Source organism: Syngnathus scovelli, chromosome 20 (assembly GCF_024217435.2).
Source record: "Syngnathus scovelli strain Florida chromosome 20, RoL_Ssco_1.2, whole genome shotgun sequence".
In the NCBI taxonomy this organism is placed as follows: Eukaryota; Metazoa; Chordata; class Actinopteri; order Syngnathiformes; family Syngnathidae; genus Syngnathus; species Syngnathus scovelli.
Genome location: NC_090866.1, coordinates 11,798,795 through 11,824,074, shown reverse-complemented (window position 1 = coordinate 11,824,074; position 25,280 = coordinate 11,798,795). Strand labels below are relative to the sequence as shown.

General features: G+C 55.5%; 3 protein-coding genes across 12 annotated transcripts in view; all 3 read right to left on the bottom strand.

The window, feature by feature from the left end:
• Nucleotides 1-17,201, bottom strand: part of fbxo25 (F-box protein 25) — a 36,150-nt gene extending 18,949 nt beyond the window's left edge. Inside the window, exon 1 of the mRNA XM_049756267.2 lies at nt 17,183-17,201. The gene's annotated coding sequence lies outside the window, so the exon portion shown is untranslated. The remainder of the gene's footprint in view (nt 1-17,182) is intronic.
• tmem18 (transmembrane protein 18) lies at nt 487-1,896 on the bottom strand. Its single transcript, XM_049756306.2, has 5 exons — nt 1,528-1,896; nt 1,321-1,438; nt 1,160-1,214; nt 991-1,084; nt 487-788 (listed from the first exon to the last, which is right to left on the bottom strand). The coding sequence occupies exons 1-5, from the start codon at nt 1,618-1,620 to the stop codon at nt 696-698; spliced, it is 453 nt and encodes a 150-aa protein (XP_049612263.1). The 5' UTR covers nt 1,621-1,896; the 3' UTR covers nt 487-695.
• nhsl1b (NHS-like 1b) lies at nt 2,211-25,151 on the bottom strand. Of its 10 annotated transcripts, none has more exons than XM_049756151.1 (8): nt 23,862-25,151; nt 10,108-10,260; nt 9,062-9,171; nt 8,690-8,864; nt 8,089-8,220; nt 5,326-7,884; nt 4,742-4,877; nt 2,211-3,603 (listed from the first exon to the last, which is right to left on the bottom strand). In XM_049756151.1, exons 1-8 carry the CDS (start codon nt 24,163-24,165, stop codon nt 3,108-3,110), a joined length of 4,065 nt encoding a protein of 1,354 aa, XP_049612108.1. In that variant the 5' UTR covers nt 24,166-25,151; the 3' UTR covers nt 2,211-3,107. The 10 variants fall into 10 exon arrangements, with proteins under 10 accessions (XP_049612108.1, XP_049612107.1, XP_049612114.1 ...); XM_049756150.2 differs by having other exon boundaries at nt 4,742-4,874; nt 5,317-7,884; nt 23,862-24,670; XM_049756157.2 differs by lacking the exon at nt 23,862-25,151 and adding an exon at nt 21,393-22,552 and having other exon boundaries at nt 4,742-4,874; nt 5,317-7,884.
• Nucleotides 25,152-25,280: the final 129 nt, after the last annotated feature.

Below are 25,280 nucleotides of genomic sequence, written 5' to 3'. Positions count from 1 at the left end.
TGTTTGAAATCCCCTGACAATGGGTAATAAATAAGCCATCTATTTGGGTCATGACCCTTAAATTGAAACGAATCTTTTTGTTCACACATCAGTGGCTTGTGCAGGTGTCAGCTGTGTTTGGAGCTTGTTTGTTGATGCTGGCCAGCACCCACGCTTAAATCACACAAGCTCCTCCCTCATTTCGTTCAAGGCTGCAACGTTTCACCACTTCCACATCCGCCGCTTCGACTTATCGCTGCTACTTCATTTAGTCCATGGCGCCCTCTAGCGACGAGCACGCCACCTTTCCTTAGCAACCTTTGTTGGGGCCTTTTGAACATAGGAAAAGACGGACGGGCGGGCGGACGGGCGGACGGACGGACGGGCGGGCGGGCGGATGGACGGACGGACGGACGGACGGACGGACTCCGAGGTGATCCGCGACCGCCAACTGTTCCCAATTAGTTTTGCGCACTTGTTAAGGCCACAGATACAAATTCACAATGCTTTGGCAGAGAAATAAAAGACATTTAATCACGCATTTAAACACCACAGGATTTTGGTCCTCTTGTACAATCTCTCCACATACTTACGAGGGAGGGAGGGAGGGAGCGGGCTCTATCCTATTCCTCTTTCCTCCTCTGAAATTGCATTTGTGTTTTGGCTTTGCGCATTCTGGCGGGGCCGTACGCGGAAGTTGGGTCCTTTCCGGAGGATCAGTCCCTTTTCTTGGCTAGGCGTGCCTTCCGTTTGAGCTGCAGCGTCTTAAGCTCGGTCATGGTGGAGAAGCTCCTGTGCAGCCACACCGCCTGCGCAGAAAACACACAAAGTCCACTAGCTCAATGCTAACACAATGGGAAATGCCATAGAGCGAGCGGCTAACAAAACTGGCATCCACGCTGCAAAGAGCGCTTGCTTGCTTGCTTGCTTGCTTCAAGCTGTTTATTTGTCACCACCAGCTGAAGGTTGGAAGTAGAAATGGATGAAACACGACAACATGTCGGCACTCACCACAATGATGACTGCGTTGCAGAGCAACGGGATGGAGAAGACCAACGATATGAACATGCCTCTGGAGTCAAAGTACTGAAACTCGGAGAACGACCTGCAAGAGGTTTCACGCATTCAGGTGTATGTTGGCATTCGTAAATGATGACCATTCCAAATGCTACTCTCTTACCTCCAGTTCATTGCTGCCACCTCGTTGAAATATTCAGCACTGTACACCAAGGCAACTGTATGTGGGAAGCAAGGGAGGATCCAGTGCGATTCACATTTGCAGCTAAATAGCGAAATTCATCCGAAAATACACCCATTTTACTGATGAAAATAGCCACTTACGTATGAGCAGGAAGTGGCAAATCTGCGCTCTGTAATACTTGCACGTCACCACAGTCAGGCAAAGACACGCTAAGTGAAACGCAAAACCGCCAATAAGCCATGGCTCCGACCACTTCACCTAAAAAAAAATAAAAAGCCACTGTAACGCACAATGTTTTGGAGCAACGATGGCTAGCTAGTGTCGCTCATGTCGGAAGCTGAACCTACAGACATGAGGAAGGTCCAAATGGATGTAATTCTTAAATGACTAAAGGCGTCGATGGGTACGGAGCTGATGTTGACGGCTTTTGGGGCTGTCATCTTGTTCAAACCAATCCAAACCACTGTCTGTCAAAATCCCTTCGATCACCTCGCCGTAGCACGAAGTCAAAACAATTCAACGAAAACGTCGCATCGAATTTTACCGTCGCGTTGAAATTACGTCAAAGTCACGTGACCATACTTAGAAAGGACTCGGCTCCACTTCCAACTGCAGCTTGATGTCCAATTCGAACTTTTGCTCAATTTGATCTTTATGAACTCGTTCAGTTACAAAAACAAATACGAACGAAATACAACTGTGGTGACACGCATGCGCATGGAGTACAACGTCGAGTGACGTACTCAAAAACAAACCCGTCACGTGGCGACGCATTGTTTACGGAAGTAAATGCTGTTGTTTACGGATGTGAATGGCGGCGGTACCGTAGGCCATCGTTATTCTGGCCCACTTCTTTATCTTTAATGCTCGCTATGCTAATCGTAATAATCAGGAGGCTGCTTTCTCAGTTGAACTGTTTAACCTATATTTAACTTTAACTATAAAACGATCGAGACAGTATACCTACACTGACAAGTATTTGTTTTTTCCAACAGTCCAAACAAGAAAGTCATTAAGAAACAGTCAGATGTGACTTAAAACAATCCATTTCTATTTATTTATTTACATACACAACAATATAAAAGTGTATCAGGATAAACTTTCAACAACAGCTCGTGTGGTTTCCGTCTGAGTTAAGTTTGTTGTTGGGCTCTTTGGTGACCACTAGAAAAAGAAGATAATCAGGTGTGACAACAACAATGAGCTGGTTTTGAGCAAAACATTCTTTTCAACAATCGCACGCCAAACGAAGACCACAGTGGAAAATCTACAACGGGACAGATTTATGAGCCTACTGGAACAAAGGGAGACGCCTGGAAAGTCACTGGCAACTTTCTTAATGAACAGAAATAGAATAGGAATGGGTGGGCTACATTATAGACTCTCTGCGACAAGTGTGGAATTTCAGACAAAAATATAGTTTTCCCCCCCTCCGACCTGCTTTAAACACTCAACTTTTTCAAGCGTACTTCTTAACTGCTCTGTAAACATATTTGAACACAAAAACAAAACACATACAATGTACAGCGAAACAACCCATTGTCATGTCCGTGTACAAGCGCCTTTTAGAGGCGGGGCTCGGCGGGATGGCATGTGGCATCAGAGTGTCTGCGTGAGCGTCTGCGTGAGCGTCCGCTTGTGAGCTGAGGCTGACAACAGCTCCCGCACGAGTAGAATTGTTGCCGGCAATTAACACAGGGCTGAAAAGCAGACGGACGACCGCGGCTCTCCTAGGAACAAAGAAGCGAGCACTGTATTGTATTGTCTCTTCATGCTACGTGCGTTCGTTGCGGCGGACAACAGCATATCTGTTCGACAAACAAAGTATGCGGTGAGTGACAGGCCGTCATTACAACAGGAGAAAGTAAACAACAGATTCTACAACCAAAGACCCCGAGCAAAAAAACAAAACGTCACGCTGGCTCCTTTAAGCCCCACTGTCGTCCGATAAAGTGCCGTTGGCGTCGGCGTACTCGCCGTCTCGCTCGCAGATGACGGTCATGGGGCTGCTGAGTATCCGACACCGGGCGTTGTATTTACTGCTGGCGGCCGAAGGGGGCGTACGCGAGCGGCCGTACTTGAGGGGGGAGGAGGCGGGCGGCGCCAGCGCCTGGTAGCGGCCGCGCTCGTCCCGCGGCGGGGAGTCGGGCGGGGTCGACTCGGAGCGCGTGCGCTGCCAGCGGGGGTCGGTGGAGCGCAGCATCTCGGCGGCGGACATCCGGAAGGCGCCGTCCGAGCGGCTGCCCTTCTTCAAGAGCAGCGCCTTGAAGCTGTCGCTGCTGGTGGACGACTTGCGCAGGTGGCGCTGGATGGAGCCCGACGGGCGCGGCGCCGGCGAGGTGGGGGGCGACCGCGAGCGGCTCCCCGACCCGGCGGGCTTGTCCTCTTCGGACTCTTTGCGGCCCAGCACCTTCCGCTTGGACCTGCGGAAGAGCGCCGCATCCAATTCAAAATGGATAGGCGTGTTGGATTTGCTTTGATTTCTTATCCTTTGAAACTCATCTGTGCGCTTTCAAACAAATGAACGCTGGCGGCGCCGGAGGGAGGGAGGGAGGGCAAAACTTTGCCAAATTGCCTCGTGGCCAACAAATGCTGCGCAGATTGTGCTGGTAAAGCAGCAAAGAAAGCTGCAGCGAGACCAAATCCCTAATCCTCAGATTAGATCTCAGAGGTGGAGGGGGGTGCGAGCCGTTCTCGCACGCGCGCGCGCGCACGCACGTGCTCTCTTTTTGCAACCAACAATATGCGCTGGTGGCCTATATTCAAGCCGGCCCCTCGCTCGCCTTACATAAGCCCGCCGCACGCGTGCGCCCGCCCGCACACCTGAACGAGTCGCAAAAGCGGCGCCGCAACTTGTTCAGCACATCCTTTACTGAACCTTTCCGACGTCTCCAACACTATTTGGCTGCTTGCTCAAATAAATTGCCTGCTTATTATTATGATCGTGATCACATTTCATCCACTCGTTGACTTTATATTAATATTTGTCTCGCCCACAATTTGATTTTGGAAGCCACTTGAGTCAGCTTTGGAAAAAAAACAAAAACAAATCTACACTTTGCAAAAATATGACAATCTGCAGAAGTCAAATTGCGGGCGAGCAGGAGAGCGTGAAAAGCAAAGTGGCACGCCGCATGACAAATTTATGTGCCCCCCCCCCCCCCCCCCCCCCTCACATCCCTCGCCCCTCCCCCTTGAAAGAGCAAACCTCCACACGAGCTGCCGGTTGTCTCTCTCGTGGCCGCTAACCCAGATGAAGCTCGCCTCGCCTCGCCTGGCTTCGCTTTGCTTCAGAAGGCATCAATCGCTTTCCCGACCGGATGCGCGAAAACGATCGGAGACAAAAGCGCGCTACGACGGGCAGCGGGACGTTGGGCGAGATTCCCAGGCCCTCCGGGAGCCAACTTCAAACAGTCAAATGCTCCCTTACCCGGCCGGCCAGCCGCCCGCCTTGAGTTTCCCACCGTCGACAAGGTGGTGTTGCGAACACAACCGTGACATGGCAGGTATTCTTTATCTTTCGCCAAGAACGACGTGGCAAAGTGACACGACGGAAAGTACCTGTGTATTGCCGCAAAAAGGTCCTCGGTGGTCCGCGTGGGAGTCGGAGCGGGGGTGACCATGCTCCCCGTTCCCTCCGGGGTCCCGCTGAGAGACGGCGTCGTCTCGTCCGTGTTGGAGTCAAACACGTCACCTGTCAGGCGCACACACGCAGGCACGTCGGGTCACATCGCTCAGATGCGCCCGAGCCGCCGCCGCCGCCGCCGGCCGCCAGCGCTCTCGCTTGGCTCGCTGGCATCGGCGTCATCCCCCTCCGTCGCCACACTGCCTCTTCTCTCTCTCTCTCTCCCTGCCTCCCTCCCTCCCTCCAGTGTAGCCCCTCCCCCGCTTTGCTACCACCACGAAAAGCTTCTCCCCGGGACGTTAAGCGGGACATACAAAGGGCGCGAGTGAGATTACAAGTGTTACAGAACTAGAGCACAATGCCACTCATCAGCTGGAAGGCAAAATGGCATGGCGCCATTACTTTGCTCACGGCACTGTCCACATCCGCCTCAAACTTTTTTCCCCTATTTGAACATTTCCAGCTCGGCTCATTCACGAGTCCGTATCGCCAATCGGGTTAACAGACAAACCTGCGTCGTCGTCGTCGTCCTCCTCGTAGCTGTCGGAGCCCGCCGCGCTGCCGGCGCCGTCCTCGTCCCCGTTCTGGGCGGGTTGGCGCTCCGAGCCGGGAACGGGACGACGCTCGTCCTGGATTTCGCAGTTTTCTTGGCATCCTGGCGTTTGCGACGGCGCGTCTTCCCACGGAGGAGGCGGGCTGGCCTCCTGGACCGGCCCGGGGCTCAGTGGCAGGACAAAAGAGAAGTGAGGTTTGTCGCCAATGACGGCGGGCCGGTGTCGGACATCGGCGCTGCCGTCGCTCGCCACTGCTTTCTGCCCTTGGTGGAGAAAAACACGGCTCCGCTCGTCGTCGTTGACAATGGGACCATCAGGCGTGTCCGACGGCAGCTTCGGTGGAGCGGAATCTTCCGTCTTATCGGAAGGGCGGTTCTCCCGGGAACGGGACTCCTCAGAGTTCGGGCGGCTCTCGGTCTCCTTCTCCGTCCGCGCCACCGAGCGCAACTGAACACTTTGCAGGGCAAACGGCGTGATGAGGAGCACGGGCGACTTTGCGGGACCGTCGGCAACCACGGCTCTGGGCGACGACATTACGGGATCGGCGGAGGAAGAGACGCAGGCGGGAGCGGGCAGCGGAGGGGGGGGCGGCGGCAACGGAGGACTTAAGCTCCCGTCGAGGGACGCACCCGGACGGCAGAGCCTTTCCGGCGAGGGCGGTGGCGGGAACTCCGGGGACGTGGAGCAACCCGGGTGCGGGCTCAGAGCCTGCGCAATTGGGGTGGGCAACGGGGAGGGCGGGCTTACGGGGGTGGGCGGAGCCGAGGTCAGGGGCGGCCCAAAGCTCTTGAGAGAGTCCGAGGTGGTGGACGAGAGGGAGGTGGAGGAAGACGAGATGGAGAGCGAGGAAAGCAGAGAGGATTTCCTCTCCGGGATCTTGGGCCGCGGGCGACTGGCCGAGGGTGACGCCGACCTGACCCCGGAGGGGACCGGGGTTCCGGCGGTGGGAGTGTTGGACTGGCTGGAGTAGCCGCTGGAGGGCGAAGTCAGTCGCTGCACACGCTCCGGGGAGGAGCTTTTGCCTTTCGCCTCCTGGAGCGGCGGCGGCGGCGTTCCCGCGCTCTCCTGGTCAGGGTGCGGGCGGCTCCCGTTGCGCTCCTCTTCCGGTCGAGGTGCGGTCGGCGCGCTCTGCTCGGCGCGGTGGCGAGGGTACTCCACGTAGTAGCCCCAAGAGTCGGCGTAGTCGGAGCGTAAGCTGCTGCTGTCGCTGTGAGCGGGGGTCACGTGGCAGAGCGCGTAGGCGTCCGACACGCCGTTTGCGCTGAGTGACGTGGCCGAGCTGTTGGCGCTAACGCTACTCTGACTCCGTCCGCGCAGCACCCAAGGGTCCTCGTAGTCGCTGCCTTCGCCGGGCCGCAGCCCCAGCTGCTGCAGGGTGGCCAGCAGACTCTCGTTGAGCGTGTTGGCGGCGGCGACGTTCTTCTGCTTGGGAGCGGGCTTCCGTTTCAGGGAATCGCTGCGCGTCGGGGGCGGCGGCGGCTTCTTGGATTTGCGCAGGGAAATGCTGCGGGTGAGGGAGCGATCGCTGTACCAGCTCTCGTCGTCGCCCCGGCGACACTCGTACATGCTGTGTCTGCCGGGGCGCCCTCCGCCTGAGCGCAGCAGACCCGAGTCCAAATGCATGGAGGTATAATAGCCGTCGTTGTCCTGGGAGTACAGCGAGCTGGAATCGGTGGTGGTCCGGGACGACGCCTCCGGGCTGCCGTACAGCTGCTTGATGGGAGCCGAGGAGCTGGAGGTGAGAGCCCGCAGCGGGAGCGACAGCTTTTCCGCCGTCTCGTAGATCCACTCGTCCTCTGGCCGACACGGCGGCGGCGAGGTGCTGGGACTGCGCACGCTGTCGTCTGACTCGACGAAAGCCGGGGCGAGGGGGGCCGGACCGAGAGGCCCGGCCGTCGGGGAGGCGGAGCTCCGTGAACGCTGCGCCGAGGTGGCCACAGCCACCACTTGCGATGAACCGGACAGCGTGGCGTTGGGGATGAGCGACGTGCAATAGGCGGCGTGCGGCGACACCACGCAAGCCGGAGCGCCGGCCCACTCGCTGGAGCGCGTCCGCCGCACTTCCTGGGGCCCGGGCAGGGTGGCCATCTTGGGCGCGCTCCTCAGGTGCACGGCCGTGTCGTCCGCCCGCAGCTTTCCCACGCGCCTGCGCGGAGCGCCGCCGTCTTGCGCCTTGATGGGGGTGCTGCTGCAGACGGGGTCAGCGCTGAGCGACACCCTGGCGCCCTGGCGGGGCAGGCTGTTGAACGGCGACGGGTCGCCGCTGCAGATACTTCCGGTGGAGGACGACACGGAAAGGCCGGCCATCTGCGCGGCGATTCCCTGCCCCCTCTGAGCGCGGATTCTCCTCATGGACGGCGGGACCACCTTGGCTTCCTCCGTCTGGCAGCCGGAGTCTCGGGTGCGGCGGCGCCAGAGCGCCGAGTTGACGCTCCCCGACCGGCCCAGCGTGGAGTACTGCCCGGGAAGGAACATGGAATGCGGTCGCGGCTCTCCGCCGCCGCCGCCGCCGCGTCCGTTTGCAACTGTTGGGAGAAGAAAAGAACTTTTTGTGGGGCTTCTATTGGGTGTGCCTTTTCTTGTCTGGTTTGTGTGCATGCATGAATTTGGAAAAAGAAAGAAAAAAAGAGGACAGCGACCAGTGAGAAAGCCCCAGGACTCAAGCCGACACTCGAGGGACGGGACGGGACGTGTCGGTTACGTCGGCGTACGGCGCAGGGAAGCGGTACCTAGGTCCAGCTGGACGTTGTCGGGCAGCCCCGATATGGTCTTTCTGCGTTTGACCTTCTTGGGCCGGCGGGACACCGTGTCCGTGCTAACCAGGGAGCGCCGGACACTGGCCTGCCGGTCAAACACGGCGCCTGGGAGGCGGACGGGACGGTTCGGGTTAGTGGAGGGCACATGCGTGTTGATCTTCAAGCAGACGTGCAGACAAACAAAAAGCATTTTCTTCCTCGTTTCTCTGGTGGCGCAAGCGAGCCAAAGCGATTGTCTGCCGCTGATGAGAAGATGCGCCTTTGGCTGTGCGCGGGCCGCTCAAGCAGAGGACGAGGAGAAGACGCAACGGCGGCTTTTGGGCTAAACAAATGACCCGTCTGTGCTCCCTCCGTCAGAGCAGAAGACATGCACGGCAACATGAGAAAAGACACGCTCCAAACCATAAATGGGTTAGTATTCGTTCAAAGTCAATTTGCTCATATTTTGCCAAGCCGCTAGCATAAATGGGTCAAGTCTTCTTCATACTTTGGAGCGGCGGCGAGCGAGCGAGCGAGCGCAAGAGCAAGAGCAAGCATCCCACTTTTGCCATTTGCCTCCACACGGCGTGCCTACCTGTCACGTTGATGGCCACGATGTCGGTGGGCACGGCCTGCGCCGTCCGCCTCATCCTCTCCTCCGGGGTGGGCAGCGCGGAGGCTCGGCTCACGTCGGCCTCCGAGACGTCCCCCGTGTCGCTGGGCGCCTGCGACCGATCGTCCTCCTCCTCCGCCGCCGAGGAGGCCGGGGACTGACAGAAAAATCAACACGTGACATAGGAAGAAATTGCTCCGCCGGTGGTTGCCATATGGGCCTGCCTCACAGTTCAAAAGTTCTGGGTTTGACTCTCAATCCCATTTCAAGGTATTCCGGTCGCAGCCACTAGAGGGCAGGCAAGCACCGTTGCATTCGGGCGGGAGGTCAAGGGAGTATTATACTTCAATTCACCTTTTGGTCGTCGTGGTCGTCATGGTCGCGGCTGCCGGCTTCTGAGAAGATGGGCCCCTGCGAGTAGTACTGCGAGCTGCGGAAGCCGTCCTTCCTCAGCTTGTCGCATTCTGCGCAAAGGCACAAAGCAGCGAGGTGCTCACATGACGCTTTTCCAACAAGTCTTCCTCGTTGAGCCGCCGCAATGGATCCATTTTCTGTGGCTAGGCGGCCGTGACGCCAGCCAGTGACTTTCATCACTCAGCGAGCGGCGGGCTACTGGAAAGCTCCAACGGGCCAAAGTTTCCCATCCGCTCGTGACGGATGTCGTCGTTGCGCACGCTGTAAAATGGAACGGGACAAAGTCCAAGTGGCAAGTGCTCGGCTATTGCGCAACGCCGGACACGGCAACGCACTTACCCGATAGCGTCGTCAATGATCATCCGCGCTTTATTGGTGCCCGAGGCAGATAAATCCAGAACTCATCGAGCGCTCACAGGCCGAGCGGGTCGGCGAGTTGCGCAACGCTGCCGTCAATTTCAACCAGCGATTGCGCAACAATAGGTGCGGCTTCACCTCGTCCCATAATTGCACCGATGGTCCCAGGTTATTTCACAATTGGGAGGGATCGTCGCTTAAGACACTTGGGTTCCTATCCAGTCTTTTTTTTAGTCATTGAATATGGATTTGCACAAAGAACAAGGGTGTGGGTGTGTGCGTGTGCGTGCGTTTGCTTGCCTGCTCCACCCTGGACTTGCACACACACAAATGGCAGGTGCTGCTGTCATGCGACACCTGTTTCCTGCCACTGTGTGGTGGTGGTGGTGGTGATGGGGGTCTCGCTTTAGCCCAAATCCCCAGAGGCCTTCATGTAACACGTCAATATTGCAAAGGCAATACAATACGTGTGTGTGTGTGTGTGTGTGTCAGTATCGGCTTACAGCTGCTGCATTTAAGAAACAAAACAGATCCATGGCGTGCTAAAACGCCAACGGCAAATTGCGAGCAACACGTGGTCATGTGACCCCCACGAAGCCGTGACGTGGGAAAAAGGAAAGGTGCGTTACCTCGCAGGGCGCTCTTCAGGTTGCCTTTGGCCTGGCGGTGGAGGTCCTCCACGCAGGGCGGCCTGCTGGCCGGCAGGAAGACGTTCTCCTGCTGGTGCCAGGGCGCCGTGTAGTGGACCGTCCACTTGCTCTCCTCGTCCAGAGTGGACACGGCTGGCGAGACAAAAGGCGGTCCCGTAAGAAGCGAGCGAGCGAGCGAGCGAGCGGCCTAACGGCGACGCAACAGCCGGTTGCAAAGCGGCTCCTCAAACTGGTCCGACAAGCAAACGCAACCATTGGGATGAAGGATCAACCGAGGATGCATACTGCGACCTTGTGCGTGTGTGTGTCGGGGGAGGCAAAAGGGCGGCCGAGGGCGAGGTGGGTGGCTGCAAATTGGTGGCTGCAAGTCGGAGACCAAGCAGATGGCTAAATCATCTCACAAGGGCCAAAGGAGTTTGCGTTGTGCCACAGGTAGCCCTCCCCTCCCTCAGCACGCACACACACACACAGCAGCCATGGACACAAAGCTTGTATTGTGTGGCGGCGGCGGCGGCTCTTTCAATAGGCTCTCCCGCCGGCTTTGGAGGAAACACACGTCTGCTAGTGGCGCGCACTGACCGCATCCCAATTTGAAACGACAACACACGACAAGATGAGGCAGGCTGGGCTGGGCCGGGCTGGGCTGGGCCGGGCTGGGCCTCCACATCGCATGTGGAAAGAGGAGTTCAGAACATTCAACCGCTCAGCCTGTCCAAAATGATGGCATATCGTAAGATAACTTGATCGAGGCTCTTTTTTGGGCTGCCACAGCGCTTGGATTTCTTTTGACATCTGCGACGTGAAGCGCAAGGCCACGGCGGCACATGAGCACCTGCCTCGGATTAAAGAGGCGAGCCACCAAGGGCCGCTTGACAGCGCTGGCAGGCGCTCGTCCATGCCGATCAAGGCCGTTGCCAGTGACGACACGCAAACGCGGCAGGAGGCCAGGCGTTCACTTGAAGAAAGTTGCAATCAGAAACAAATGCCAATGCGACAGATAAGGAGAGTGTTGTTTTTGGAAGACTAAAGAGGAGAAATACAATCACCAGCGCAAAGTCATATTGGGGAGCAAAAAGTCTGGCCGTGGTCACCTTTCCTTTTGAAGTACTTGACGAGCGACTTGAGCGAGGTCCCAATGAACACCATGACGCCGCCGCCGCCGGCCGCACAAATCCAAGCCCAGAAGAAAAGTGGCCAGCTCAGCGCTCACATTAGCGCTGGCATTAGCGCTCCTGCGTCCGCGTGAGCTCTGCTGACAATCACGCTGCAACCTTCTGTCTCGCTCGCTCTCTCTCTCTCTCTCGCTCTCTCTCTCACTTACTCACTCGCCCCCCTCGCCATTATCACTCCACCCCGAGGCGGTCCGGTCCTCATCGACACACAAATTTCATGCTGCTATTTCAAGCGAGTTTGCCCAAAGTGGTGATCATCAAGCGACTGCCGATTGATCTAAGGAGTGTTTTTTTTCCCGCCCGCCAGCCAGCCAGTTGTTTTTGAGATGAGCCGAGCGAGCGAGCGAGCGAGCGAGCGAGCCCCCTGCCTGTTGTAAAGGGGCCGCAGCCCCTCCCTCCTTCTGTTGGCCCATTTCTTTTCAAGCCAAATGGCAGGAGACTGTTGTCTGGTGGGGGGCTGGGCCGGGCCGGGACGGGCCAGGCCGGGCCGGGGCGGGCCAGGCCAGGCCAGGCCCGGCCCGGCCCAGCCCAGCCCGACGCAACAAGAGCTTGAATGGGGCCTTGGAGTTACACACTTTTGGTCCATCGCTTGCCGACATTTCCTTCCATTGACTCTAAGAGCTCAAAATTAGCTGGAGTTCCTTAACTTTTGCACTACACAAATATATTATATGACTACTAGTAGTATTGATTTTCTTCTTCCACAGTCCATCAAGTTAAAAAAGAAAAGAAAAGCTATAGTATCTTTGGTCTGTCTGTGCATGCACCAAATCCTGGAGCACGTTTTGTACTTGGCTTGACACAAACGGCGTGGCACGTGTACAGTATTAGGATCAGTCAATTATTCACGAGCCAATTGTTCACGCTCGCGCACACACACACGCATGCGGTCCGCACATGCGCAATGTGGGATTTGAGTCAAAGCTCTTGTTGATCTGTTCTATGCTAAAATGCTAACTGCTTATTATTCTCTTAATAAAGAATCGTATTCTACTTATGGAAGTGGGTTTTGTTTGTCACCGCACGCTGAGCCGGTGACGGAATTTGCCGGTCTATGCGGATTGCAGAGGATAAAGAATAAGCACCTGGCACTTGGATTCTTTTTTTGAAGAATTGTTTACTAACCGCCAAACAAATGGCTGCCTGTTGCACCTGGTTTTGTAAAAAGCAGGAGGCGAAAGTTGACCCGAGTCCTGAACAAACAGCCACGGCTGAGTCAACAATCTCTGTTCACGCTGTTAATGATTGGAACAGGTTGGCGGCGCTGCTGGCAAATGACGATGAACTGGACGGCCCCGCCTCGCCCCGCCCCTTCAAACTCTCCCGCTGTGCGACCTTTGGTCCGGAGCCCACGCTAGGTGTCGCGGGCACAGCTACGGCTGCTGCTGCTGCTGCGTTCCACCAGCGACTCGGGCAGCACATCATCCAAAGTCGGGCGCTCGCCCAGTTCCTTGCGAGTGTCACCAGCTGGCGCCAGCCAGTGCTGGTTTAACGAGCGAGCGAGCGAGCGAGCGAGCGGCCGGCCTCGTTTGTTTGCCCGTCTCCCGGAGCTCGCAGAGTTTGAGCCCAGGGGTCGCTAGGCGCCTGTTCCCGCCCACCCCTTGGCACAAGCTGCCTCGCGTGGGCTGATATTGACTCAAAGAGCCTCGATAAGCACTTCGAGGAGTGCTGCCTGTCACTGACTGGCCCATTGTTAAGTGGGCCGCCAGGGCGTCCGGGTCAGCTGATGTGCGTGCGGCCGGGGAGGAGATGGGGCGAGGACCCCCGAAAGGAAGAATATTTGGAAACAATTCCAAGAGCAACAGCGCCCCTGGGGGTCCGGCCAAACGCCGAGCTCGAGGCCGTCGCTTTTGACCTACTTCCACCTCCAATGGGTCATCAACACGACTAACTGAGCCAGCTAATTGAGAGGAAGCGGGCTAGACGAGCGCAGGCAGCCGCAAGTCGGACTTTGTTTTCAATTGATTGGAATGAAGCCAGGTGGCACATTTCCATGGGAAGCCACAGATGGCCCAAACTGAAGAGCTGAAATTCCCAACTGAAATTCTTGCTATGGCAAGTGGGCGGCTACCGCCACCTTGTGGTAAGAAGAAGACATTCAATAGAACTGTTCCTTCCTTCCTTCCTTCCTTCCTTCCTTCCTTCCTTCCTTCCTTCCTTCCTTCCTTCCTTCCTTCCTTCCTTCCTTCCTTCCTTCCTTCCTTCCTCCAAGATCTTGCCCTGTCAACGAGCCTCTTTCAATCCCTTTTGTAATCACTCACTCACTCACTCACTCACTCACTCACTCACTCACTCACTCACTCACTCACTCACTCACTCACTCACTCACTCACTCACTCACTCACTCACTCACTCACTCACTCACTCACTCACTCTATGCGGGAACGTGAGCTTTCAGGAGCTTTCTTTTTTTTTGTTTCTCGCCTTTGCTCAGCTCTCTTAAGGCTTAATGGAATCCGGGAGGAATCGCAAGATTTGTTTGGTGCAGACCATTTGCAATTTTGTTGCCAGCTCCAGTTCAACGTCTCGAAAAGGGGCGGTGCGCGACCTGCCCAAAACCTCAGAGGAGAAAGCGGCAAAGCAGATGCAATATTTGCGAGTGGCGCCTTGATTGAGTTTAGCGTGATGGAGCCGTTGCGGCTGACCGCCCAGTGGCTAAGCATCCGTTAAGCTTCTAATGAGATGAGAGCGCCGCACAGCACAGCACGTTGTGCACACAATTTTACACTTCAACCATTTTTGCCCCCCCCCCCCCTCCATTCAAGAAACTGTGTGTGGAATCTCCTCATTATGCCGTGTGACCTGCACCCTTCCTTCTCCATTGTTCCTCCAACCAACTGACTATGTGTGTGTGTGTGGGGGGGGGGGGGGGGTGAGTGTGTCACTGCAGGAAGGCAGCCAAATAATGACACGTTGCATGTGACTAAAGAAAGCCCCGAGTGGATGTTAAAAACGGGATAAGAAAGTCAGTGAAGCGCTTCTTTCGTTTTTGCTCCGTGTCAGAAGACAAAGAGCTTTTGTTGTGTCCCTCCTTCAACTGCCAATGAAGGATTAGGCAAGTTCCTGTACAGCTCAGTGGCCTAGTGGTAGAGTGTCCGCCGCCCTGAGACTGGAAGGTTGTGGGTTCAAACCCCGGCCAAAGACTATAAAAATGGGACCCATTGCTTGGCACTCAGCATTAAGGGTTGGCATTGGGGGGGTTAGATCACCAAATGATTCCCGAGCGCGGGCGGCACCGCTGCTGCTCACTGCTCCCCTCCATCCCCCAGGGGATGGATTAAAATCACATGGGGATGGGTCCAATACAGAGGACAAATTTCACCACAGCCAGATGTGTGTGTGACAATGATCATTGGGACTTTAGTTGGAGAAAAGAAAATGAATCTCCAAAGAAAGAAAATCAATAGTTTGACTTTGTCCCGGGGGAAAAAACAAGTGACAAGCGCAGGCCCCCAATTGGATTGCTTCCCATCTGCTTACTTAGCCCTGGGGAGCCGTTACCACCCATAGCTCGAGAACGGAACCAGCCTTCTGGTCCACACTCACGGCAGCATCACCCGGAAGACTTTGCCAAAATTGGCCGATTCCACCTGGAGAGCCGGCGGCCGGGCTGGGACAATGTAGCGTGCGTGCGGTCGTCTGAGCTGTCAGCGCACCTTAGCCAAAGCTGGCGTCAGGTGAGGTGAGGTGAGGTGAGGTGAGGTGAGGTGAGGTGAGGTGAGGTGAGGACGGCACACCGCCTTCAGAGCAAAAGCATGGCCGTACCACGCTACGCTGTGTGGCTCCCTCTCAAATGGCCAGCCGGGAGGGGCTCAACTCCGGTGCGCGATCCATAACACGATCAAGCACCATCTGTAATATGAGCCCCTTGGCTCTTAACAAGGGCCACCGGTGTCAGCGGTCACAAAGCTCAACAGCTGACGCGGGGCGGAAGGCTCGCATCATCATTTGCCCGCGAGGGGGATGGAGCCGGCCTCACAAAGACCGGCTGGGGAAGAGCTCCAGACGCGGCCAAAGCAGGACAGTCGTTGGGCTCAATCCTTCTCGAGGTGAGGCTGCCCGTGTCCGCAAAACAAGTGAAACGTGGAGCGGAACCAACGGCAAAAGCCCTACCTTGGTCTTCGTGGAAGCTTGGCGTCTTCCCCGACGGACTTTTAGCCAGGGGACCGAGCAGAGCTTTGGGCGTCCAGAGCGAGTCCCGATTCTGGTGGACTTTGGCCGAGGAGAGCGGCCCTTTGCGGAGGCGGCCCTCGCCGCCCGCCGCTCGGGCCTGCGACTGGAGGCGGTTACCCATCTTGGCCAAGAAGGGCTGCAAGGGCGCTGGCCTCTTGCCGCCGGCGGGGTCCTCATAGCAGGTCCAGCAGCGGACCGCCGGCACCGAAGAGAGGCACTGCACATATGCCATGGTCTAAGACCTGAACAGCGAGGGCTCAAGATCCCGCCCGCCCGCCTCCGACCCCCAACTCCTCCCTCAATCTGGAGCGTCCACTTGAGGTTCCCCCGCCTCCCAACTTGGACCCCCCCCCTCCGGTTTTTGTCCTCTCTCTCGCTCGCTCGCTCTCTCGCTCTCTCTCAGGGGATCCGATTGATCTGCATGACAAAGGAGGCTTAAGAGATGGAAGTCGGCAGCAACTGTTCACCAGAGTGCAAAAAATCCAGACAGAGCAAAGATCCTGCAAACTTTCATGATGCATCCGACGGATGGCGGAGAGGGACTCTGCCACTTAGGGAGGAACTTTGCGTGGTCCAGACCGGGCTCACCTCTGCCCACTTGCTCTTCCTCATCTAATCTGTAAAGCCAGATTAGCCCATTAGGCTGGTCTCCAGAAGGCACTGGACGCAGATGGACAGGCATCCTACCGCCGCTAATGAGCTTGTGCCTCCAAAGTGCTTGATGGTGGGATGACCCCGGTCTCCCTCTGGTGGTGCTCATGCAGAAGCAAATCAAGCATCTTCAACTTTGGAAACTCGTGAGAGTCTTCATGAGCCACATGAATGAAGAGAGCATTTCCAGGCCTACTTTTGGTTGACTCAGCACATGTGGCGCCCATGTTTTGGACCGACCGACATGAAGAAAGCCAAAATGTGTTTTGTGCCATCGGTCCAGCAGCGCTTGAAGGATTTCTGCAAGCAGGCACCACCCAATTTGTTCCGCAAGTTTGAAGGAATACTTGCTTACTCTGGAGTCGCCGTCATTCTCAAGTAACGCGAGCTCCGTTTAAGTACTCCAGCCAGCCGCAGAAATAACCACAATGTGAATACACTTGGGCCTTATCGGCTGCAAACTAGGGCAAATATTACAACTCGCTCCCGGCCGGACGGCCGCTATGATGATGTCATTCTTGCAGAAGAAGACAACAGCCAGCCGGCCAGCCAGCTAGCCAGCCAGCCAGGGGGCCAGCCAGCGAGGGCTGAACATGAAGATGCCACCAAAGGCGCGCACGCACGTCTTTTGCTTTGACTGCACTTTGGCAAGCCGCCCCACGCAGCTGGAACTTGCATGGCCGTCGCCGCGTTTGCACACAAAAACAAAGGCAAACTGGAGGCAACAATACAAAGGGAGGAAAGCTTCAAACGGGACCAAGGGAGGGAGGGAGGGAGGATACCAGAGGGGAAACATACTGTAAGTGAGTGAGTTTCAGACAAAGGAGGGATGGACTTCAACTTTTCTTTGTCCTCCCAAGCAAAACAACAAACCCTTGGCGTCGGTTGCGGACACTTACCCCTCAAGCAGAACATTCCTTCTGACTGGAATCCAGCAGAACCAAAGGCCTACTACCCTCTGGGCCGTCGCCGACACACTGACAAGTTGCGCTCTGGCCGTGCCGTGCCGTGGCGTGCCGTCCGTGGCGTGGCGTGGCGTGCCGTGGCCCTCCTGCTCTCTTCTCTTCTCTCCTCTCCTCTGGTCTGGTCTGGTCTCTCCTCCCTCTCGTCCGCCTCCAGCCGCACAGCAGCGGCAACAGGCCAGCTTCCGCACCGCAGGAAACCGCTTTGCAAAAAGCACCCCCCACCCCCGCCTCTCGTATTTGCGCGTCTGTCCAAGCTGAGCGTCATCCGTCCACGCCAAATTCGCCTGGTGGGGATTTGCGCGCTATGACTTGTTGCACTGAACTTTAGCGCAGTCTGCAAAACGTAGCTGGCGGGCGGGCGGGCGGGCGGGAGGGAGGGAGGGATCCCATTTTCCACTACAGGACATTCCAAGTATCAAATGCACTCAGCAGCCTCATACGGGGCTCCACGTGCTCTTACGTTCCACACAGAGGCGACAAGAAGTTCAAATCATGAGCACCAATGTAATCCTTTTCATCAAGTCTTGTGCCATTGGTGGGGGGGTGGGGGGCTAAGACCCCATAATTCCAAGCTAATATGATGTGTACACGTATGATCCAAACGGCCGTATGACAGATTTGTCATTTGGCGTGGCCGTAAAGCGATTTCACTCACACGCGGCAGGCGGGCGGGCGGGCGGGCGGCCTTAAACCTGCCACGCCGGGACTGATCTGGGATCAGCCAGAAGAGACCTTTACCACGGGGGGGTGGGGGGAGCCATGAGCTCCACATGAGCATCAACTCGCTCCTCACAAGAGCCCATTTCCACACGCGTGCTCAAATCATCATCTACTCATCTGGATGGATGAGCGGCATTCAAGGAGGATGAGCGGCTCGCATTTCTGACACCTGAGTGAAGGGGGGGGAGGGGGGGGGGGGGGGGGGCATTCGAGAACACGATGCCAACCCAGTGCCGGTACAGTGGATAAGCCAGCAATAAAAATAAAAAAAAAAAATGGTGGGGAAAGTTGGCAAGTTGAAATAACCTGGGCTGGATCCAAGCTTAATTCCTACACATGCATTTAGTGGCGCTTGTGGCTGCTGCCAAGGTGGGCTTACTCATATTTAGGTCAACATGCCGCTCGCTGCCCCAAATACCCGCAGAACACGGCACACATGTGCGCGGGCCGCACGCCGACAAAAGACACCACCAAAGTTGCATTTTCACATGTCGGGTTGAGCCGAGCAATGGCGCAAAGCGGAGCTGTGGTGGCGTGCCGAGGGTTTTGCCTCTTTTGATTTGTCCCCTTTACAGGCAATTGACACAAAGGAGCCACCGCTGTGCTGTGCTGCGCTGCACTGCACCTTCCATCCGTCCGTCCACCTCATTCACGCTTCCAAACACGGGCAAGCAGAGACCTTTGTGCCTTGAATAATTCATGGCTAGGCTCAGTTGCAGCAAACAACAGGCGCTTACGTTACACGAGGGTTCTTCTATCTATTGATTTCTCCATTTCAGTAAAGGACATGAAAACGTCAAAGGTCAGCATGCCGTTATCATAAAGCTCCTTTTGAATAAGCCCTGGCCCCTGTGACTACGAACTGACTCCACAAGGGGGCGCCATTTAACCGGATTGCAAATGCAAGGGAAGCAAATGGACCACAGAATGTGCACGTTGAGATGATTTGTGAGTGTAAGGGCGGGCAGCACGCCATGCCGTTCCTAAACAAACAGCCACGGTAAAGATAAAAGCTGTGGGCGGAGTTACAAATCTCCTTCTTTCCTTCCTTCCTTCCTTCCTTCCTTCCTTCCTTCCTTCCTTCCTTCCTTCCTTCCTTCCTTCCTTCCTTCCTTCAGCGCTCCAGAGGTTGCTGCTATTGTGCCGTTACTTCATTCCGCCATTCACTGAGAAAAGCTTAGCTGGAGAGAACGGTGTCGGCCCGAGTGTTGACCTCTGCCGCGTGAGGTCAGGTCAGACGCAGCGTGTTTTTGCAGCAACCCGGCCGGACAAAAATGGTGTCGAGCGGCATTCCGGCCGCAAGACTGGACTAAAGGAAGACACGTGCACAGGATATCCAGCGTGGACATTCACGGAGTCAAACAGCAACTCCGGAAAACAACAACAACTGTGTGAGAAAGGAGCGGGAGCCAATGTGAGCAGAGAATTCGTGCACACACGCACAGCCTGCGTCCAGAGCTTGAAATGGGTGCGGTCGGTCGGTCGGTCGGCTGCACATTCCTGATCGGTCTTGCCTGAGCAAAGGCATCGGTCCAGCAGACCTGAGGCCGGCCAGCCGGCCACATGTGTTCTGTGCGCTCAACTTTTTGTCTTTGCGCTCCAGCCGACAATGCCACATTTCTGCTGATGAGGCACACGGCCCCCAAATGTCAACAAAGGGGAAGTTCATATTGGCTGCGCTGCAGAAATATACAAACGCGCCCCCCCCCCCAAGCGACTCTTCCTCAAAGGAAATCCTCCCGCAAACTGTCAGAAGTTTCCGAGCCGAGTTCCATCTGGCCAGCGCCCCTCCCCTTTCCCATCTGTCTGCATCGCGACACGTTTGGTGCAGCTCTCTCACTTTGCTTCGACTGCAACATGAGTCTTTCTTGTCTGATGGTGACTTTGGTCCCCACTCCAGCCGTCCAAACCTCCCCAGTGGGGACTTTCCCGTGCGACCACGTGGGTCCCGATCCCACCCCACTCAAAAGAAGCTCAAAAGAAGGTTGAAAGTTGGATGTGGCTAATAAACACAAAGCCGAAGGAGGGCCCCGTCCGACCGGTCGGCCCGGTCGCTACGGGCGGGCGAGCGACGTCAAGACGGAGTAAAACGATACGCTTCCGCTAAACTGTGGGAACGGGTCAAACCACTCCGGTGAGAAAAGACGCGGATGGAGCCGCCTCGGTGGGACGCTCCCACTGTGTCACGGAGAGCAAAACACAACGGGGTGCCCGCGGCGCGATGCCACGCTTGCTTGACAAAACACACAATTCATCCATGCCACACAGACACGGTTGGTTTCACATTCTCTTCCCACGTTAGCAAGAGTGCCCAAAAGGAAAGCCTCAAACTATCACAGGAGCATGTTGCAACAACAAAAAATAAGACACTTACCTGTCGGGTTGCGCCAGGGAGCCGACCCACGACGGTTGATGGATGGATGGATGCATGGATGGATGGGTGGGTGGGCGGGTGGATGGACGGACGGACGGACGGACAGATGGAGGGATGGACGGCCGGACAGATGGAGGGATGGACGGATGGATGGATGGAGAATCCCCGTGAAGAGAGAAGACACAACAAGAATTAAAGACATGATAGATGGGCAGCAAAAGTTCAATTGAAACTGACAATGTAGTGCAATCAAATAAAGAAAGAAATAGAAACGGACTGAAAGTCATTAGCTGAAGACACCTCATGTGACTGCAATAGCATTTTGCACACTTGACTGTGTGGAAGCTCCAAATGTTTGCCTTGATGAGATGAGACGGACAGGAAGGAGGTCATAATGGGCCGGTTGATCAGCATAGGCCGCTGAAATAAGAGGACGAGCCCACCTTCGATACCCCCGGAAAGTCAATTCTGACATTTGCTTTTCGAAATACAAGCCGAGCAGAGCGCGAGAGCCACGCCAACTCTGAGATACGCTTTCAAAAGTCGTCATCCGGAATGGCCGCCCCGCCCCGAGCGCCCCCGAGCGCCCCGGACCACATGAAAGGCCCGGCCCGGCTTGGCCCGGCCCGCCCCACTGGGTTGGGTTCCCGCATGTTAGAGGAGCCTGAAGGAGAAGGTGGCTGCTCAGGGGCCAAATCAAAGACGTTGGCTCGCTCCTCTCAGTGAAGTCAACTTCATACTAATCAGACTCCAAATGTTGCCCAACCGGTTCTCGCTGCTGAGCACAATCACCTGCTAGCTCGCTCGCTCGCTGGCTCGCCATCGCAGACACACAGCACAAACACGGCAGCACGGCCTCAAAAGTCACTTGAAGGAGATTAAGCATTCTCTAGATGGATGAAATGATGTTTTGCCTAATCCTAGTCAGTCGCTCCAAAAATGACTCGCTCTCGCCGCGCAAACACGCAGGCGGGCAAAACAGCTGGAGCACCAAAACAATACTCTGGGGATTAGCGTCAGGCTACGGCACGTGCAAATGATCAGAGCGTCCTTTGCCTTTTAGTGTGGACGGACGGCACAATTTAGGGAAACCTTTTGGGGCTTTTTCTTTTGTTTCCGGCTCTCGAGTGGGACTCCGGATTCCACCGTCGTGCCGACAAGTCGGAACTAATCATATTTCGTCTGTATCGGGGTGTGTCGTACGGTTACCTGATTGCACAAAAGCCGTTCCGTGGAAGTGGCCTGCGGTGCCGTCAGAAATATTTGGAAGGTTTTTTTTTTCACCGTCAGGAGACATGCACACGCAACCTTAGCCAAAAGAGCCACGCCTATGTGGAGCACCCCCCCCCCCCCCCCTCAAAAAAAGATGACTCACTGCCAATAGAGTCGATGTTTTGCACATAAACAAATAACAGGGGAAGCATAAACGCACACAATCGCGACCCTGACCGCCAAATCCAGAGATGGATTCCGGCAAAGGAGCATCTGTTTTGCAAGGCGTCAGGGCGGAAACAGCTTGATGACCATTTCCTCTCTCTGTCACATTTCAACACACTCTGATCAAATCGGCGGCGGCGGCGGCGGCGGCGGCGGCTTGTGTTTCCACATTATGCGGCACCGTTGACAGACACCGTTTCCTTTTCCACCATTACTCCGCATACTGTACACACGACTTGACGGGCTTTGGATGGACAACACACATGTGACCGCCGCCTACAAAGCGGACGTCAGAACACATCCATGACACGGTTGGCTCAGGTCCAAGCCAAAAGTCAAAAGTGAGGGCGTCAAAGTTGGAGCGAGCACGGCGTCAAAGGCACCTAAGCTATTTGGGAATGACGGTGCACACCAGCCGCTATTGAGGTGTTTTGGCCGCCATCGTTGATAACAAATGATCGCTTTGCACTTTTGTTGCGAGTGCCAATGACAGCAAAGAAAAGGCCAAAAGGCCAGCAGGTGCGCGCCCGTCGCCGTGGCTCAGCGAGGGGTCTGTGGAGCATATGAAACAACAGGAAGACGGCGGGAGGCGGAAAAAAAAAAACAGACAAAGGAAACAAGAGGGGGGGGGGGGGGGGGGGGCACAAAGACGCAAGATCTTCTCAGACCTCTTTTGTTCATCCTGGCAACATTTCCAGCACATTCCAAATGAGATCTGCGGCTGGCCAAACTATTTGGCTCTCCGGGGGAAAACGTCAGCAAACTGAGAACACTCTTCCTCTGGCCGCAGGGATGGATGGATGGAGATGGATGGATGGATGGATGGATGGATGGATGGATGGATGGATGGATGGATGGATGGATGGATGGATGGATGGATGGATGGATGGATGGATGGATGGATGGATGGATGGATGGATGGATGGATGGATGGATGGATGGATGGATGGATGGATGGATGGATGGATGGATGGATGGATGGATGGATGGATGGATGGATGGATGGATGGATGGATGGATGGATGGATGGATGGATGGATGGATGGATGGATGGATGGATGGATGGATGGATGGATGGATGGATGGATGGATGGATGGATGGATGGATGGATGGATGGATGGATGGATGGATGGATGGATGGATGGATGGATGGATGGATGGCCAAAGGCGAGACGGGATGCAGAACACCAACGGCTTATCTTCACTTCACATCTGGTCATGGCTAATATTGCGCATGAAGCATCTTCAGATGCGTTGCAAGCAGCATTTTAGTTGACAGCCACCGCAACAAGAGTCAAGACGTCTTAATGAACAGTTTATCCAGCTGTCTGTCTTGTCGTGGCCCTTTGACGTGATGACGGACGGACAGACGGTCGGCGCCTCCGAGAAGCTCAGCGGGAAGCCTGCTTGTCTGCACGCTATTTTGCCTTGCTAAGGCCACAGAGCGCTGGGGAGCGGCGCCTTTTGACCCAAAAAGTTGCTCCGAGCTGCCAATTAACCTTTGGTGCAGCCGCGACCTACTTTGCGGCCAAAAATACAACTCCCCAATTCACGTGCGCAACAAACGACACTTGCCAGATGAGCACAATGGGTCTTGCGTTAGCTGCCTGTGCAGACACGCCGGCGATGACAAAAATCAACTCGAGCTCGGCCTCCAGGTCATTAAGAAGACGTGAAGTTGTCGGCGCGGGCTACGACGCCTAACGTGAGCCTGCCACTTGACTTGGTCGCCGTGGTGAATGCGAGAGGGGACTCTTGTTGTTTTTCTTTGCTCTCCGACTGGCTGTGCGCTTGCGTGTGAGGTTTGAGAGCACAGGTGACCCGTGCGGACGCTAGATAAACGACTTTGGTTGAACTCTTGACTCTAAAGTGTCAGCTGTCGCCCTTTGACCTGCACTTCCACACCACATTCTACTGTTCGCTTGTGTTTGTGTTGAATCACAGCAGTCGTGTTAGGCTAAAAAAAAAACCACAGACACTGAGTCATAAGGGCTCGTCTTCTCAATCCTCCTTGCTGACATATTTAAATGCATTGGCAGGCATTTCAGAGGTTTTTGACAGATTTCGTGAGCCACAGAAGATTGCCTAGTAAACAAAGTATGGGGACTGGAGAAAGCAACCAATGACAGAGTTCGACTTGGTGGCGTTTGGAGCAACAAGTTTGAGAACCCTGAACGTTCCCGGTTTAGCATGGAAGCCACAAGTTTCTAGCGCACGCGAGGTGACGAGGCTGAACTTACGGATTTGGACTTTCTTGGCCTCCAGGACGCCGACTCTGGCGTGCAGCGAGCGCAGGCGTCCCTGCAGCCGGTACGTTCTTCGAGACACGGAGGCCGCCGGCAGCTCGATGCCCAGGAAGACGTCGGCCGCCAGGCGCGAGAGGTCGGCCAGTTGATGGATGATGTTGGTGAGCGTGTGACAGCTCACCTCGTCCAGCGACGCGAACGGCGCGGCCGCCGCCGCTGCCCTCTTCGCAGTCTTGCACGGAGCAGCCGGCAACCTGCTCAAGCGCCGCGGCTCGACGCTCCTCTGGTGGAAAGGCATCGTCAAAAGTCACTTTTCAAAGCAGATAGTCAAAGACTAAAAAGGCGCAATCCACGCGACGACGCAGGCCATTTGAATGCAATCCTCCAATCCCGCCATGGCCGCGCAGTAGGACTCGTCTATTCAAATTCAAATTCAAAAGCACGCCGAACGGCGGCCGGGCTGCTGGCAGGCAGGCAGGCAGGCAGGCAGGCACAAGAGTGGGAGAAAAACACACGCTCGCTCGCCCGCTCGCTCGCTAACAAGGAAAAGTAAAGGAACGGGGGAAAGGAAAAACCCGGAGAATACTACGACCACCTGTGGGCGCTGGAACGGGATTCAGTCCAAACTAAAGTTCACGTCTAGGTTGTTGAGAAGACCAGAACTGGATTTTCACTGGTTTGCACGACTCGGCGACAGACAGAGCAATTCCAAACAACGGTATACGCAATCCAGTGCCTTACTTACGTGTACGTGGATTTTTGCCCCGCAGCATGGCTCTTAAGAAAGTGAGCAACGTGTGCAGTTAAGCGCACTAGTTTACGGTACTCCATCGGCTGTATTTATAGTTCAACTTAGATTCATATTTATAGTTTGTTAGAATGGTTGAAGCATGTGCTTCGGGCATTCACCGCAAGGGGGCGACAGAGCAATTCAAATGATCTCTCCACCATCAATTTCGTGTAATCATTTCTGCTTCGTGACAATACGCATGGGGCGTCCGGACAAAATAAAAGGCTCGCTAAACTAAAAGCGCACACAACATACGACACAAGAAACGAAGCGTCGCATGCAAATAAATGCACTCTTCCAGTTGGACATTTGCAAAGTGCAAGAGTGCATTGTGTTTGCTCTAAGTTCAACATTCAACGACGACTTGCTGACAAAGGAACTTTTCGACATAGCGGCGCATTGTTCACACCTGTTGGCGAGCTTCCCAGTTCGAGTTATTCAAGTGGCTTCACAGCACAAATGTTGCTCATACCTTCTTTCAAAAAAGCCTCCTCCGCATTCTGCAAACACTCGAGTTGTGACCTATCGCCTATCGCCTTTCCCTCCCAGCCTCCCAGCCTCCCAGCTTGCACGTGTCGATTGAGTGCGCCCCTCAATATTCCTTCCGACAAGTGCACCAAACA

Coding starts and splice junctions, on each gene's coding strand:
- tmem18 (XM_049756306.2), bottom strand. CDS start 1,620: ATGACAGCCCCAAAAGCCGTCAACATCAGCTCCGTACCCATCGACGCC. Junction 1,085..1,159: donor GTGGCAGCAATGAACTGGAG/GTAAGAGAGTAG, acceptor AACCTCTTGCAG/GTCGTTCTCCGAGTTTCAGT. Junction 789..990: donor GCAACGCAGTCATCATTGTG/GTGAGTGCCGAC, acceptor TTTTCTGCGCAG/GCGGTGTGGCTGCACAGGAG.
- nhsl1b (XM_049756150.2), bottom strand. CDS start 24,165: ATGCCTTTCCACCAGAGGAGCGTCGAGCCGCGGCGCTTGAGCAGGTTG. Junction 9,172..10,107: donor CCTGAAGAGCGCCCTGCGAG/GTAACGCACCTT, acceptor GCCTTTGCGCAG/AATGCGACAAGCTGAGGAAG. Junction 8,221..8,689: donor CGTGGCCATCAACGTGACAG/GTAGGCACGCCG, acceptor TCCGCCTCCCAG/GCGCCGTGTTTGACCGGCAG.